This window comes from Felis catus, chromosome F1 (assembly GCF_018350175.1).
Source record: "Felis catus isolate Fca126 chromosome F1, F.catus_Fca126_mat1.0, whole genome shotgun sequence".
Lineage (NCBI taxonomy): Eukaryota > Metazoa > Chordata > Mammalia > Carnivora > Felidae > Felis > Felis catus.
The window spans coordinates 17,915,278-17,933,540 of NC_058384.1; the positions used below are offsets into that span (position 1 = coordinate 17,915,278).

General features: G+C 36.7%; 1 protein-coding gene and 1 long non-coding RNA gene across 7 annotated transcripts in view; one reads left to right on the forward strand and one right to left on the reverse strand.

The window, feature by feature from the left end:
- The window catches only part of COP1 (COP1 E3 ubiquitin ligase), a 259,243-nt gene that overhangs the window by 164,337 nt on the left and 76,643 nt on the right, over positions 1-18,263 (reverse strand). For 5 of the 6 annotated variants that reach the window (XM_045048918.1, XM_045048921.1, XM_023247685.2 and 2 more), the window contains exons 8-9: positions 16,802-16,878; positions 4,471-4,528 (exon numbers count right to left, since the gene is read on the reverse strand). The exons of the other annotated variant lie outside the window; for it this stretch is intronic. In XM_045048918.1, coding sequence (XP_044904853.1) covers positions 4,471-4,528; positions 16,802-16,878 — 135 coding nt within the window. The remainder of the gene's footprint in view (positions 1-4,470; positions 4,529-16,801; positions 16,879-18,263) is intronic. 6 annotated transcript variants of the gene reach the window in all.
- The window catches only part of LOC109495588, a 62,747-nt gene continuing 46,607 nt past the window's right edge, over positions 2,124-18,263 (forward strand). Inside the window, exons 1-3 of the long non-coding RNA XR_002151074.3 lie at positions 2,124-2,201; positions 6,379-6,506; positions 11,744-11,826. This is a non-coding gene — a long non-coding RNA (uncharacterized LOC109495588). The remainder of the gene's footprint in view (positions 2,202-6,378; positions 6,507-11,743; positions 11,827-18,263) is intronic.

Consider the following 18,263-nt stretch of genomic DNA (forward strand, 5'->3'; position numbering starts at 1 on the left):
CCCACATCAGGCTCCGTGCTGACAGCTCGGAGCCTGGAGCCTGCTTCGGATTCTGTGTCTCCCTCTTTCTCTGCCCCACCCCCTCTCGTACTCTGTGTCTCTCAAAATAAATAGACATTAAATAAATATAAAAAAAAAAAAAAAAGGCAGTCTTACTTTTATTACTATTACTATCTCTCCAACTAGATTGGAAGCCTGGTTACAGCAGGGATCTTGGTGTTATGTTTGTTCAATAATGTATCCCCAGAGCCTGTAATCAGTGCCTAGTAAATAGCAGGTACTACAAACAACAAAAACAAAAAACAAAAAAAAAAACTGTTGGTTGAATAAATGAGTTTTAAAATCACAGGCTCTGAAGCCATAATGCCTAGGTTAAAATCTCTTACTAGTTATATTGTCCTGGGCAACCTCCTTAACCTCCCTGTGCCCCAGTTGCCTCCTCAATAAAAATTATAGTAATAATACTTATCACACAGGTTAAGTTCTGAAAATTTAAGTGGTTAATACATGTAAAGCACTTTAATGTCCATGAATAGTTAAGTACAAAGTAAGTGCTACATAATGACTAATATTACTGCTTTAATGAATTCTTTAGGTATACTTCAAAATCTCCCACTGTGTTTAAATTTTAATTTTCAAAAAATTGTAACAAATTTTGCTTTATATAAACTCCAATGCTTATAGTATGTCACACAAATTACTACGACTTTGGGGAACTATACCTTTTACTTGGGTGAAAAATTGTATGTGTCTTTCATGCTTCCTTCCCTGAGTCCTCTTCCAGTATACACTTCTCTTTCACTTGTGGTTGCTTTAGTTTTAGTTTTGCTATATTCTTTAGAATCCTTACATTTGCCAGGCTTATCCTCAACTATTCCTCTACTTTCAAACCATTTTGTGTCAATTTGCTTTAGGTCTGTCTCTTCTGAAGAGTATAGCTAGAAATGGAGGGTAGACCTTCAGCACAATATGTCCAATCCATTCTATCCCACAAACACTAGTAGGATTCCTCCTTAACACTTCCCTGTCCTCCAGCAGCGGCTAAGGCTGGAGTCTTCTGGGAGACCCAGCCTTTGTCATCCTTAGGCACACTTTTATTCTGCACATTGTGACTCATGTTAGGCAGCCTTCCTAAGTGGTTTTGTTAATCCTCTATGAATTCCTTATAAGTTTGCAGGGTGAGGATAGTCATAGGTCAATGGGATTTCTTGTGAGTGAAGGTTAGAGACATATTAACATGTTGGTTGACTGGCTCAGTGTACTATCTCAAACCAGAGGTTTCCTTTATTACATGAGGAAAGTGCTGCTCTAAAAATTAAAAAAATAAAAGAAAACACTATTCTGACTGCTTTTCTTTTCCACCCAGATTCAACTTCTATTCTTTCTAGCTCACTGCTAGAAATTCTAAACAAATATTATGTAAATGGCAATACTAGCAAACCTTTTCTTGTTCCTCTATGAAGAGACTGTTAATACTCAGCAGCCAAAGACTAATAGAAACACACACCTTTAGTTGAACAAGTTTTATTCATTACTCACTACAACTAAGAATACAGCACATTATGGGTAAGGGACAACTTACAAAATACAGGCTCATGTCAAGTGTTTGGGGAAGGGCTCTGGATTGAATACTGTCAAAAGTGGGAATAAATCTGTGACTGACCGTCTTTTTTTTTTTTTAATGTTTATTTTTGAGACAGATACAGAGCATGAACAAGGGAGGGGCAGAGAGAGGGAGACACAGAATCTGAAACAGGCTCCAGGCTCTGAGCTGTCATCACAGAGCCCGATGCGGGGCTCCAACTCACAGACCATGAGATCATATCTGAGCCGAAGTCAGATGCTTAACCGACTGAGCCACTCAGGCACCCCTATGACTGACCATCTTAATAAATCTTACCTAGAAGAACAGAAGGCCACAGTAAAACTAAAATTGTAATTAGTAAACCAACAGAAATTGCTCAAATTAGCTGGAACAGTGGTGTCTTTGGTATTTCTTGTGGCTTACACAGTGACTTTGTTTTTGTATGTGCTTAGTTTATGAAGTAATCTTCTTTTTTCTTTCATCACAATCACAGAGTGGATATATCTCAGGTTGATGTTTTGTGGGATTATACTCAAAAGGAAAACATAAAGGTTCACTGTGAATGCAAAGCCTGTTTCCAGATTCAGAGACTGCTGTTCCCTCTCAAGTTTTTAAGGTATATTTCAACTTAATACTTTAAAATTATCTCCTGATATATCCCATTATGTCTTATAAAAATAACCAGATCTAGTGTTTTCATGGCTGTTCAGTAGCAAATGCAGGGGCACCTGGGTGGCTCAGTCGGTTAAGCAGCTGATTTTGGCTCAGATCATAATCTCATGGTTCATGGGTTCTAGCCCCACATCAGGCTCTGTGCTGACAGCTCAGAGCCTGGAGCCTGCTTCGGATTCTGTGTCTTCCTCTCTGCCTCTCCCCCACTCGTGCTCTCTCTCTCTCTGTCACTCAAAAATAAACAGACATTTTTTAAAGAATTAAAAGGAAGGAAGGAAGGAAGGAAGGAAGGAAGGAAGGAAGGAAGGGAGGAAGGAAGGAAGGAAGGAAGGAAGGAAGGAAGGAAGGAAGGAAGGAAGGAAGGAAGGAAGGGCGAAATAGACACAAACCAGGGCACCTGGGTGGCTCAGTAGGTTAAGAGCCTGACTCTTGATTTCAGCTCAGGTCCTGATCTCACAGTTCGTGGGATCAAGCCCTGTGCTGAACAATGCAGAACCTGCTTGGGATTCTCTCTTCTCCCTCCCTCTCTCTCTCCCCTCCCCTGATCATGTGCTCTCTCTCTCTTAAACTTTAAAAAAAAAAGAATAGATGCAAAACAATCTATGAACTTACTATTCAAAAAAATAAAAGAACAGGCCAAATACATGCATGCATTTGAAGAGAACACAGGACGTGCAAAGTAGTTACACCAACTAACCATGAAAGAGGTGGTTATCTAAGTAGTGGGAAAAAGAAAACACAAACAAAAACGGCATGATCCAAAAGAATTTTTTTTTCCACTTTGATTTAAAAAAAAACAAAAACAAAACACCACGCTATACATAAAGTGAATATACAAATGAACATGCATTTATAATTTTATGTAAGTTTATTTTTGAGAGAGAGAGAAAGCGCAAGAGTGTGGGGGAGGGGCAGAGAAAGAGGGAGAGAGACAATCCCAAGCAGTCTCTGCCCTGTCAGCACAGAGCCTGATGCAGGTCTCAAACTCACCAACCATGAAATCATGACCTGAGCCAAAACCAACAGTCAGATGCTTAACCAACTGAGCCACCCATGTGCCCCAAATGAACATGCATTTAAAAACACCTCAATGTTTCCCTTTTCCTATGAAGGAGAGTATCAGGACAATTTGAAAAATCTGAGTAAGATACAGGGATTAGATAATAGCATTATATCTATGTTAACTTTTTGTATTTTAAAATTATATTGTGATTACATAAGACAATACCCTTGTTTTTTTTTTTTTAATTTTTTTTTTCAACGTTTATTTATTTTTGGGACAGAGAGAGACAGAGCATGAACGGGGGAGGGGCAGAGAGAGAGGGAGACACAGAATCGGAAACAGGCTCCAGGCTCCGAGCCATCAGCCCAGAGCCTGACGCGGGGCTCGAACTCACGGACCGTGAGATCGTGACCTGGCTGAAGTCGGACGCTTAACCGACTGCGCCACCCAGGCGCCCCGACAATACCCTTGTTTTTAAGGACATACACACTGAAGTATTTAGACGTAAAGGATCATTATGAATGTACCTTTCTCAAACAACACAGAGAAAAAAAATTATGTTTACATAAACAAAAGAGAATGAGAATGAGAAAAGAAATGTAATCAAATGTTAACATTTGGATAATCTGGATAAAGGATACAAAGGAATTCCTTTTATTATTTTGGTCACTTTTCTCCAAGTATGAAATTATTTCAACATAAAAAGCTTTTTTGTCAAAATTAGATTTGTCAAAATTAGATTTGACAAATATCAGCATCCCCAAATTACAGATGGAGAGAATAAAAGTCAAAATAATCATACAAGTAATTAGAAGAGGTGAAGCTGAAGTCCAGTTTACTCAAATATGTACTTCACTTTCCACAGAAAGCCTTAACATTTCAACATAATGAGTAACTCATCAACAGATCTAACTATCTTATCCCAGAGAGAAACAATGTGCTGATTATTCATAATTTCCTCTTACAGTACTTCCCTCCTCTCAAGGTCTGATGTTACAACCACTGAATTTTAAAAAATGTTTAACTCATCACTGATGAGCACATAAACAGCTATTTATGCATCAGAGGTATCCAAATCCTAATCGATGCCACAGCATTCAAAACAGCTGTGTTTGTGTCAGGACATTCCAGGAAACTAATCTATGATTTTACAACTCAGGTGATTATAGTCATTGTACCACTAAAACAAACTGTTAAATACATCATTTACCTGAGAACTGCCACTGAAACCAGGAGGTTGGTTGAATTCTGTGGAATCAATAATACTACTGCAAAATGAAGAGAGAAAAATATGATTTCAGTGTTTACATTATTCTATCAACAGAAAAGGTAAATCTAAAATATATCATATCTAAATCCAATATTTCTTCTTTCTAAGGAAAGAAAATATTTATTGCCAACAACTTAATTAGATATCAAATAAGTGCATAACCCATAAACCAAACATCAGGAAATATAAACAATTTACCCCTTGACCCAACCACTTAAACAAACACACTGTGAAAATGTCAATAAGGAATAATCACAAAACAGGTGTATACCCAAAGGTATTTGCTTCCACTTCATTTTCGGATAGGTTCATAGGTTGTATGGAACATCAGGAAAAGAACACAAGCAAGCAATTAAAGTTACAGTGAAGAGATCCTGTTATGCCCCTGAAGAGCTACGCACCCTCAGACACATACTTTATAACCTCTGCGCTTCCTCATCTGCAAAGTGAGATGAGAGGGGGGTGAGCTATCTCTAGATTATCTAGAATCCCATCCAGGTCCCAAATGTTAGGATAATCTCTTACAGGAAAGAAAATTACCAAAGGAATGGAATAAGTTGTAAAATACCAATACTCTTTTTCTCACAGTCCAAAACCTATACACTAGTTTTCTCTACCCCGATCAAAACATCATGCTTTCTGCATCAGTTCTTTTTATTTGGTTATAACCTCTGTGCATGTTCCTACCTAATCCTACAAAAACCTCTAAAACTATCTTTTTCTTTGTATTAGTTCTATCTTACCATTTGTCTTTTCACGTCATCACTCCTACATACTTCTCATCTTTAAATAAACTAGCCTATGTTCATAGGTGTTCATTAACACCTGAAAATGGCAAAACATATATCAACCATGATCAACCAGTTATTTACATTTAAAAAAACTCTTCTTCCCTAATACTACTATAAAAAATGTTTATATTCTTGCCTACCCTAATGAAATTTAAGCAAGTGAAGGTAGTGATTAAGACGGGTCTCTCTACACAAATACACAAAATCATTATTTACCTTAGTATTCAAACAACCTCGAAAGTTATGAGAGGCATTCTTTTTTTCTTTAATTTTTTTTAATATTTATTTTTGAGAGAGAGACAGAGCGCGTGCAGGCAAGGGGCAGAGAGAGGGAGACACAGAATCCGAAGCAGGCTCCAGGCTCTGAGCTGTCAGCACAGAGCGCGATGCAGAGCTCAAACTCATGAACCGTGAGATCATGACCTGAGCTGAAGTCAGATGCTCAACCAACTGAGTCACCCAGGTGCCCCAAAATGAGAGGCATGCTTAAGGGCAGAGAGTGGGTGTGTTAAATGACTGTGGGCAATTTAAGAAAGGCCTTATCTGTCCACTAGTTTCTCCACCTATTAAAATAAGAAGGAGACTGCAGAGAGGTGTGAGGTTTAAATACGAATGTTCTCAGGATAAAGCCAGAAAAATGATAAACATTCAATAAATTTTTCCCTCTATTAATACAAAATTAGTCAAACAGTCTCACACTTTAAAAAAAATACAGGGGCGCCTAGGTGGCGCAGTCGGTTAAGCGTCCGACTTCAGCCAGGTCACGATCTCGCAGTCCGTGAGTTCGAGCCCTGCGTCGGGCTCTGGGCTGATGGCTCAGAGTCTGGAGCCTGTTTCCGATTCTGTGTCTCCCTCTCTCTCTGCCCCTCCCCCGTTCATGCTCTGTCTCTCTCTGTCCCAAAAATAAATAAACGTTGAAAAAAAAAAATTTTTTAAATAAATAAATAAATAAAAAATAAAAAAATACAATAAATTGCATGGAACTGTCTTCACGGTAGTCTTAAAGAAAAAAAAACAAAACAATCTTAATCCCTCATATCCTTAACTGTTCCTACAGGAAGACTCAATTATATAAGAAGGTCTTCAAAGCACTTAGACTACAAATTAAAGAACACAATCTTGTAATGGGTTTCTTCTGATGAAATATAACCAGTGATCACCATCCTTGCAAAGAGCCATGCGCTGGTAAGAAAAGATCATCTGCTACTTTTAGTGTACTCCATCCAGGGCTAAACATGAGGAAACACGTATTCAAAATCTCTCTGTTCCTTTTACTAATGAAATCTAACCCCTTGGCAATTTGTATAAACATTAACAAAATTATGTAGCTGCATATTTAGAGGTCAACAGAACAATTTCTAGATGTTTTTTATGGTATTACAATTCAGATTTCTTTGACTGCAAGCCTGAATAATGATACTGATATATCAGTGTGTATAGTGAGATAACTATATTTGACTACACGTTAAATATATATTTAAAAATCAATTTGTAGGGGTGCCTGGGTGGCTCAGTTGGTTAAGTGCCCAACTCTTGGTTTCAGCTCAGGTCATGATTTCATGGTTTCACAGGTTTAAGCCCCATGTGGGGCTCTGCGCTGGCAGCATGGAGCCTGCTTGGGATTCTCTCCCTCTCTCTGCCCCTCCCCCATTCACACTGTCTGTCTCTCAATCTCTCTCAAAAAAATAATAAACTTAAAAATTTTTCAATAAAAATAAATTTGTAAGAGATTTCAAATTATAAGCCTAAAGTGGTATTTTATTAATAATGACTGCAAAGTCTGAAATTTATTTTCTACAGATCTCATTCACCAGAAAAACTTTATTGCTACATACTGGACTGTAACAGACGAATCTGCAAAAGAAACTTCTTTAATACTTTTCTTTAAAATGTGTGTGTGTACAGGGGCACCTGGGTGGCTCAGTTGGTTAAATGCCCAACTCCTGACATCAAGGTTCATGGGATCAGGCCCCACGTCGGTCCTGTGCTGACAGCATGGAGCTTGCTTGGGATTCTCTCTCCCCTTCTCTCTCTGCCTTCCCGTTCTCTCTCTCAAAATAAACAAATAAATACAAATATTGGGCTCAAAAGGATTATATAAAACTCAAATTCCTAAAACTCTAAAAATCAAATAAATGCAATACTTTTTGTGACTTATTTGAAGGTAAAACCTTCCCTAAACAGATCTGACCTCATTTCACTCACCATGAACATTCATGCTTCAATGCTAAAATATTAATGTGCTTGATTACATGGAACTGCCTCTTACTCCTCCATTACTATTATGTAATAATTATATGGGCGCAGGGGGTAGGTGACAGTCAGAATACTAAACACTGAAACACTTCTGACTCCAAAGGCTTCCAAAAAAGTTTGGGGAACCTATACATCATACAGCTTGGGTTTATTTGAGAAATGTAACATTAGCTCAGTAATAAAACTACTGGGTTCTAGAGTACACATCTATGGCCTCTGAGGAAAAAAAAAAAAATTCAGTTTGTTCTTCAAAGAGCAGAAGTTAATGGAATATTTCAGAACTCCAAAAACATTTTCAAGGTGCCTGGGTGGCTCAGTCAGTTGAGCGTCCAACTCTTGATTTCAGCTCAGGTCATTATCCCAGGCTAGTGGGGTCCAGTCCTGCATCAGGCTCTTGTCGAGCACGGAGCCTGCTTAAGATTCTCTCTCTCTCCCCCTCCCTCTGCCCCCTTTCCCTGCTTGTCCTCTCTCTAAAATTAAAGAACATTCCCAGGGGCACCTGGGTGGCTCAGCTGGTTAAGTGTCTGTCTGCCTTCGGCTCAGGTCATGATCTCATGGTTGTGGGTTCAAGACCCGCATCAGGTTCTCTGCTGTCAGCACAGAGCCCACTTCGGATCCTCTGTCCCCCTCTCTCTGCCCCTCCCCTGCGCGCGCGCTCTCTCTCTGTCTCTCTCTCTGTCTCTCTTTCATAAATAAATAAATAAATACCCCAATACCCTTATTAATTGTGCCTTTTAAATTGTAGTTGATTAGGAAGTGTTGTAGTTACACAGTGCATAGGGGGACTGTATGAACCTAATGCTTATACTGCCTTTTAAAATGTCTGTAGTTCCATAATTATTCTTAAAGTTAAAAAAACAAAAGCAAAAGTGCAATTCATTTTAAAATTTTCTTGGTAAGAAGAGTTTCCTCAGGGAAAAACTTACTGTTGACAGATGTAAAAAGCAAGTATAATAGAAAATATCTGAAAGCACAGGTCTGAATCTATTGCTTTGCAGCCTCTGGAATTCTACTTGCTTGGTAGAATTTCAAAAACAAAAGAGCAAGCTCAAAAAAACAAGACTGACAAGACTGATTTGCCACTAAAACTAGCGAAAGTCCCAGTGTGTTAGGCTAAGTGCTGTGTTTAACTACTTTATATTCTACTACTATTTTCCAGTGAGGGGAAATAGTTTACAATTTAGTTATAATTCACACAGGAGAAATTTTTCATTGTCAGATGATACAGGTACCACAAGTCTTAAGTGTTACAAAAACCCAGTTATCTGAAATAACCTCAGAAAAGGCTTTAAAAGCAAGGAAAGCAACAATAGATTCAAAATAGAGGATCTGGAGAGTGGGAAAAACACACTAGGACTTGGGTAGTGGAGAGACAGTAAACAGCAGAAATGGAAAATGGTAACAGCACATAAAATTTTATGCTTATGTACAGTTATCTTTATATGTAAAACAGGGTTACCATATATTCTTTTAGTCTTCCCAGCCTCTCCCATTCCAGACCTCCCAGAACCAAGGTATATCTATAATAATCAAAGGGGTGAAAAGTTTCCTCTAGGACTAATCTGACAGGACAAAAAAGCCATCAGCAAGAGGATGCAATCACAGTATATGAATGGAATCAACCAATAATTTGCTTCCTGCCCAAACATTTAATTTTAATTTTCCTGGCTCTCCAAGTCCAGAAACTCGATTTCAGGTGGGTTTTTTGTTTCGTCTTGCTTTGACTTCAGGTGTTCTTAAGTCGTTATAAAAGGATATATAACTGTACAGACTTGAGAGTAAAACAAATCTTTGCCTTATCCTCCATAAAAGATGAAATAAGCTAAGAATATAAAATTTTAGTGTTGAATATTTGAGCTTTCTCTTATGAAAAAATCCTATCTGATTTAAAGATTTATTTAAATACATATCAGTAATACAGACATGTTCACTATCTACTAAACCAATATTTACATACTTTTAAAGTATGAACCCCCCACACCTGCATTTAAATCTCTGGGATCTACCTCAGACCTAATGATCAGATTTGGGGATAGGGTTCAAAACTCTACATTACAAATAAGAGTCTTGGTGGATGCTTACACACACTGAAATTTGGTGTAGCCACACCTTACATTTCAGAGTTGGAATGGACTTTTAACATCATCAAGTGGTGACAAATTACAGTTTAGTAATAAGAACTCAAAGGTGTTTTTTTAATCCTGAAAAGCCAACAAATCAAATGTAATTACTAAAGTTTTAGAGTTAAAAGCATTTTGGTTATTTTAAATCTTGGAATCGAAAAGTCTTATTTACATATCTTAAGCAGAATAATTAATGTGCCAGCACAACTTATTTTTCATCCTAAAGCTATGTAACCATCAGAGCAGAGTTCTAGGGTCTGTTTTAGTCACAACTATACCCCTAGGGACTAAAGCAGAGTTTTACGTATGTGTCATATGGCCTCCAAAACTGCCTGAGTGACTGAAGAATAAATTCTTCAAACATTCTAAATAAAGAAAGTGCACAGTTTCAGAAAAGGTCTTCATAACTTGCTACTTCTCTATTACCTATCAATTTAATGAGAAATGGCAGATGTATGAAGAGTACCCGCTACATTATTGCCAAGGAAGTTTGTTTTCTGTGTTTTATCTTTCTTTTTGTTTTAAATCAAGTTGAAAATTCTGTAAGATTCTTTAATGTCCCTCATCTCCTAAGACTTCAATTTCAACTCCTTTGCATAGTGTAGCATCAGTGTAAGGCAAGTAACTCCTCACTACTCAGAACAATAAAACAATCAACTGGTTTTACTATTTCTCCCACACCATATAGAAACTTCACTAAAAAACAGCCACACCATCATTTATGTTCAAAAGTGCTCAATGCGGGTACAGCAGAGATTTCTTAAGATCCACCTAACCTTCGAGATACAGAAAAATGTGTGGAGAATTTCCTATATGGTTACAATTCCCCTTTTGGATAAAGGAAATAAAGGTTAAATAAAAACTGTAGGTTTATGTAGGGAAAATTTTTCAAATATATAATAGAGACAAAACTCTAAGGATCAGAGTTAGCCTTGACCATAAAAGCATTTCAATTCCTATATTTTAAACAAGTTATCTCCCTAAGTAAAATAAAGCAATTGAACCAATAATAATTACCAAAAAGTACCAAGAACTTAAGCATCAGTATGTGAAGAAGGATCCATTAACACAGCCCTAGTCATAATCCAGCCAAAGACCTGACACGCAAGAATAAGAAATGTGGGTCCATTTTCATCTACTAAACCAAAGAGCCATCTCAAACCACCACCCACCACCACCACCCTCACATTTTTTTTTTAATGACTAAAGGTAAATATAATCTCTCACTGATACAGGGGAGTCAAAGAAATTATTTTTTTTATGTTTATTTTGAGAGAAGGAGGAGGAGCAAGGAGGGAGAGGAGGAAAGAGGAATTCCAAGCAGGCTCCACTCCGTCAGTGCAGAGATGGCTGTGGGGCTCGAATTCACGAACTGTGAGATCATGACCTGAGCCAAAATCCAGAGTTAGATACTTAACCGACTAAGCCACCCAGGGGCCCCCTAAAGAAGAATTTCTTAATCTAGTCCAGAGCCATTATGAAACATCATATTCCTTTAGTTTCATTAGTTTACTCGATCAAATTATAAAATATACAAATTCACAAGGTATATACAAAATATAAAACATAGAAATTCACTACCCTACATATATATTCTTGATAATAAATAATTCTACATTGATAAAGTGACCCCTTGCTTTTCCTTCCTATTATACCTACATTTTGATTCATCTGGACCTTTGTCAAAAACGATGGAAACACAAATAAAAGGTAAGTCTCAAAAATATCTGATAAAAGAAGTTAAATAAAAGGTATAAAGGTCTTATCTCTATTTTATTTATAAACCTCCCTCTTTTATACACAGAAAATCTTAATAAGCAATTCAAATTTTAAACTTATAAATGTGTCTTTTTAAAAAAATGAATTAAATTTGTGATCAATAGGAAGTCTCTTATGGGTAAAGGCATTTTAAAGATTGGAGAATCTAGGCCAGAAAAAATTTATTTACTGTAAATATTTATATTATATTTAACTACTTTATCATAAGAAAGCAAAAGTTATTTGGCAAATTTAACTCCAATAATTCTCTGGATCGTATTACAGCATATCTACCCTAAGCAAACAGAGAAGCTTAAACTAACACATCATCTTCAAACAAAGTTGTCTGAAGTTCTGAAAACACAGAGGTAAGAAACTAATAAGTGACAATTCTGAAATACTTGCTTAAAGACAACAAACCTATTGCGAGACCATTATTTCTATGGTAGAAATTGTAGAATTCTAGAATTTCTATGTAGAAATCGTAGAATTCTAGAATTTCTACGTGAAAGAAGAAATTTGTAAAAATTTACAAGCAAAATTACTGGTAATGGTTTCAGAGAGGACTTAAAATCTAAATTTTAGATACTAGATTTTTTTGGTCTAAGAATGTTTTAATCTAAGGATCATCACCATCAGGATGCCTGGGTGGCTCAGTCGATTGAGCATGCAACTTTGGCTCAGGTCATGATCTCATGGTTTGTGAGTTCCAGCACCACAATGGGCTCACCGCTATCGGCGCGGAACCCGCTTCAAATCCTCTGTCCCCCTCTCTGTGCCCATCCCACCATGCCTGTGCTCTCTCAGAAATAAAGAATAAACAAATAAAAATCATCACTGTCACTGACAAGAAAATCTTAACAGAAACGTTTCATTTTAGTAAAGTTTGAGCTAAAAAGTTAAAAATGCCTCATATATTAATAATCCTCTATAAAAATGGATTACGATATATTCACTCACAATGATACTATCAGATAAAAGGACCAATCCCATTTGGCAACAGGTAAGAGAGACTGCGCTTGCCTATCATTCTCTAGTTCACTCATAATTTGACACACACAGATATGTAACAATAAGTGTAAACTATAGTTCACTGGGAACTGTGGAGACTTTCTTCCTCACAATCTAAAGCAGAATTAAAAAGGCCCTGAGAACAGCAATCTTAAGCTTAAGCTAATTCTAGTAAGAGAAATTTGTAATGGATGAAGGCTTAAAACTATTTTTTTAAAAACCATACCTGATTTATCAAAGAAAGATCACACACTCACCCCCCTCCCCAAACCCACCCTACTGAAGCTTGGCTGATAGCTTTGGGGTTTTTTTTGAAGATTATATGTTAGTTTACTTATTAAGTATACTAAACCTCATGCTTCAATCAAAATCTCACAAACTAATGAAAATTAAATAACATCCTAGGTTAAATACATATTTATTCAAAAACATAGTTTACATCCTATTATGTATAAATGCTCATATAAAAATAAATAAGTATAAGAAAAACTCAATAATCACAAAATTACAACACAGCATGGGAAACAGAAAAACTAGTACACATAGCACAGAAGCAAGAATAAAGAAAGCAGAAATGGGTTTTTCTGAAGTGGTTAATTCTATTTCTTCCTTCCTTTCTCCCCTGTCAGTCTTTAGGGAAATAGTATATCAAAAAAGAAAAGATAAGAGTTCACCCTTGGTTGGATTCTTGGGGAGGAGGGGTTGGAAAAGAGGAGCTATTTAAGAGAGGAACCCGAAGTTTCTAGGCAAAAGGAACAGGTATAAGCAAAGATATTTTAACATCTTGTTTGGGGACTTAAATTCGATTCTTAAATCACACATACACACACACACACACACACACACAAATTATGGAAGTCCATGCAAAAGAGTTGGATCTAAACCAACTTACATGCAGTGGAAAGCCACTGAAGGATTTTAAGTAGGAAAGAAACACGACCAGATTTCTGGCAATACTCTGGAGGAGGATAGTTAGAAGACCACTACTAGACTCCATGTGATATTGAGGGTCTAAACAAAGCAGCAGAGGGGCGCCTGGATGGCGCAGTCGGTTAAGCATCCGACTTCAGCCAGGTCACGATCTCGCGGTCCGTGAGTTCGAGCCCTGCGTCAGGCTCTGGGCTGATGGCTCGGAGCCTGGAGCCTGTTTCCGATTCTGTGTCTCCCTCTCTCTCTGCCCCTCCCCCGTTCATGCTCTGTCTCTCTCTGTCCCAAAAATAAATAAAAAACGTTGAAAAAAAAATTTTTTTAAACAAAGCAGCAGAAAGAGAATACACAGGATATGAAAATTACAGCTAATCATGGTATATAAAAGATAAAATCCTGGGGGAAGTGGGGCTGGAGAATACTCTTGTATGTCTTTTATTTTTCCTTTCATTTTAACTACATTAGCTAATCATTAACTTAGAATCTATGCAGGGGATTCAATGACCCAACACATAAAGAGGTACTCATTACAGAAGAAAATAAATGAGGAGCACCTGGGTGGCTCACTCAGTTAAGCATCTGACTTCAGCTTAGGTCATGATCTCACAGTTCATGAGTTTGAGCCCCGCAACAGGCTTTGTACTGACAGCTCAGAGCCTGGAGACTGCCTCAGATTCTGTGTCTCCTCTCTCTGCTCCTCCCCACCCCCATGCTCTATTTCTCTCTGTTTCTCAAAAATAAATAAACATCAAAAAAATTTAAAACAAAAAAGAAATAGAAGAAGAAAATAAATGAATCTACAAAACGGCTTTTAAGGCAAACCTGCTTTAAAAGAAACCAAACACATTACAGTGAGGAATAAAACAAAAACTGGCATTTAAATAATAAAGCTAATATGGGGTGCCTGGGTGGCTCAGTTGGTTGGGCATCCAACTTTGGCCTAGGTCATGATCTCACTGTTCCCAAGTTCAAGCCCACGTCGGGCTCCAGGCTGACAGCTCAGAGCCTGGAGCCTGCTTCAGATTGTGTGTGTGTGTGTGTGTGTGTGTGTGTGTGTGTGTGTGTGTGTGTGTGTGTGTCTGTCTGTCTCAAAAATGAACAAACATTAAAAAAACTTAATGCACCTAATAATTATGGGGGAAGAAAGTTATAATAATTGGAACTACATGCTATTTCCTAAAAATAAAAAAAAATTCAAATGTTGACAGTATAACATTCTTTCCATCATGTTTAATTTCCCATCTTAATCTTAAGGATCATTTCCCAAGAGTAGTTAAGGGCTACATCATTTTTCCCAAATGCCTCTTTCAAACCTTAATATTCAAATTACTTGTAAGAAAATACCAAAACACTCTTTTGAAGAAAATATTACATTTACATCTGTTTCCCTTCTTCAACTGTTAAGCAGGTTAACTCTGCCAGAACCTCATTTGACAATAGCTTTGCATAATGCATAGGATTTTAGTAGTTCTCCAACAAAGTTTTCACAGACTTCACGAAACCCTGTATCTTTCATAAGATCTGCTAGTTTATTTTCTAATACAACCACTTCTCATCTCTTCATCCACTAAAATAATCCAAAAAAATAAATCCTAATCCAAGGCACCACCTCCTCTCTTCTAGACTGTTATTTGCTTCCTAACTTTCTACCACAATTCCAATGGCAGGGCCGATACAGTCTCTCCTCCATCCTCCACATGGGTACCCCAGTAAAAATTTTAAAATCTAAATCAGTTCCTGCTCAAAACTCTCTCATGACTTTCTATCATATTTACACCTCATTCATGTGTCAGCTTAAATACTGCCTCCCCGGAGAAGCCAGACTATACAAACTGACATAGAATCCTGTTGCCAACCCATAATGTGCCTAGTTTTTCTTCCTAAGGTACTACTTATATGCTTTGTACTACTACTACATCATGAATTTGCTTGTTTGGTATCTCTCCCAATCTCACACAGAGACCTACCAAAAGGTAAACTCCAATAAAGGGCAGGGAGTCTGTCAACCATACTCCCAACAGCTGGAACGGTGCCCAGAGTATTGGAGGCATTCAATAAAGAGAGCCCATTAAATGAATGTAATATTATACTGTCACATGTTAATAAAACCCATCTGTAAGAAACTGAATAATAAAGACATGGACACAATAAAAAGAAACGCTACTATTAAACAAGAGAGGACAATGGGAATTGTCAATTTATTAGTGAATATTTTGTGAGATGACAATTTTTGCTTACCTGCATACACTCACGTAATATTCCGTTGACAAAGATCCCATATATTTCAGAAAGTGAACATTAAACTTAATGATAACAATATCCCACAGAATGAGTCATTCCCAAGTGTTTTAAAGAAAATAAAATATAAAGGAAAAAAAGTTGAATAACAGCTAAAGTGACTCCAGAATCAACTTGAACTCACAAGGATTCTCCACAAATGGTTAATGAGGAAAATATCAAATATCCCAGGAACCTTCGTTCATTAGAACATTCCTTGTGCCCCTTTCCCCTGCCTATCATACCAAATCAGATACAGAGTTTTCCTGAACTGACAGAGGTTTTGAAGGGTAGTGTAATGTCTCATACTGGCACTGAACAGCCTGATAACCCACGTGTTATCCTGTAACTACCTGTCTGAAAAGCTTCCACTGGACCATTATCCTAAATGGACTGGCAAGTTAAAAACATGTAAAATTACTCTTCCTTTGAACAATTCAAGCAAAAAAGTTCAAATTCAAATTTCAGGTAGTATATATTTCATCCACTAGAACTTTAGAGCTAGAAGGAACCAGTGACATTTACTATATTTCACAAATACTTACTGAATAAGGTCAGTCACTACTGCTACTCTATAACCCAGGGAAACCATCACAAGCAAAACCAATACAATCCCTGGTCTCATACAGCATATAGAAGAAAAGACAAATTAACAATGCAGTGTTATGAAGAAAATACCAGGGAGATCTAAATAACAGATTTAATGCCTTCATTTTCAATCTGGGGAAAGTGATGTGCCCAAGAAAATTCAACAGGTCAGGGGAAAAGCCCAAGGTTTTACTTTATAACTTTTTCTCTAATATTACCTACCATTTCAATTATAGATTTTTAAGGTCATCTGATTTTAATTTACAAGATGTTTAAAGCTACTATTATTTCAAGAAATTCACCAAACTTTTAATCCAACAGTGAATTCATAATATTACTTTATTCTACTAACTATTCATGGCATGAAAATTCAAAGCATTAAAGAAACAGATGGGCCATCTGAATCTCATTTCTACATCGTGACCAAAAGTAATTTCTCAGGGGTTTTGTACATTACACAGAAAAGGCTTCCAAGGACTACTACCATATGTGCATTTTGCAACATAAATCCTAAGTAATTACAAGTTTGAAGCTTTGTACCTGTGTGATGGAGAAGGAGCTTCAAATTGAGGCACTGTGCTATCCTCACTGACAGGAGAGTACAAGCCGCTCATTTCCTGAAAGCACAATTATCTGAGTTATAGGAGACACTCCAAACAAAAGAAGTGTAAATCAAAATGAGATATATCATATTCCTTTCCAATCCCAGGTTTTATTAGTCCATTTTGTCTCAACATCCAAATTTCTCAAAGCTTCCTCTCCTCAGAGTGCAAAAATAAGAATATTTAAAAAGTTAAGAGATAGCCTTTCTATGGTACACATTCTTAAAGAACTAGAAAGTCTTCAATAAATATTGTTCATGCCGAATTAAGTCACCAAATGTAGAAATGGTCAAATGTAAATATGTCAGATGAGATGTACAGTATACGATGTGAACAGTGAACAAGCTAATCATTAATCCAAGTGAGAATCTACTGATTAATATGAAGATACACATAATAGTACGGTAACTGGATCATTAGGTTCAGCTCTCTGAGTAGAGAAAAATAGGATGTGCCTACTTTAAAAATATCCCTGCAAATATTAAGAAAAGTAACTGTCCTCTTGACTCAAATACTAGCTTTTGAAAATAATGACTTAAATTGTAACTCATTAACTCAGAGGAAGAAGACTCCTAATTAACTATTATTGCGTAAGTTATGTACCTCTAACTCATACCAACAACAGGCCTTTTATTACGTGCTCTTTTGATTAATGAAAAAGCAAATTTCAAAATGCCACTAAAGATACATAATCTGACAGAATTACTTCTGTGTAATCCAAGCTCAGTTCAATCATGCAGCCAAGCAAGGGACATAAATATAGGAGTAACAAGTTAGGAATGTCACGTGGGATACCGAATTTCCACAAAATATTAAACTCAAGATCATTTCACATGTTCTACATATGAGCAAAAGAAAATTACAACACATGTGAACAATTTAAAACATACACTAAATGTAAATGTAGCTGCAGAAAATAACGTCACATAATAGTCTATGACCCTCCAAAAGGTCCTCCGATGGATTTCCATAAGTAAACTGTATTATACTATAAATGCCTAACTATTGTCCCTGTGTTCTCCTAACTCTTTGTAAATTAACCTTAGCATGGTAGATACAAAAAGAATTATTTATTTAATAAAAGAAGAAAACTGTGACATCATTTTAATAATAACCGAGGGTTTTGTGGGAGTTAATTTAAGTTACTATGATAGCATACCAAGAAAATTATTTTTTTTCAATCTACCCAAGAATAATTATGGCAATAAAACAGTGAAAAGAAATTTAGAACACATTTTATCATAGTGTTCAGAATGCTTTTTCTATAAAAATGCACTCTGAATTAAAACTAAAGTAATATCTGTTACTTTCGATATAATGAAAACAAATCCCATAAATTCAATGCAGTAATTTAAAGGAAAAGGGACAGTTTCATGAAACTGAAAATTGCTAGAGATGTG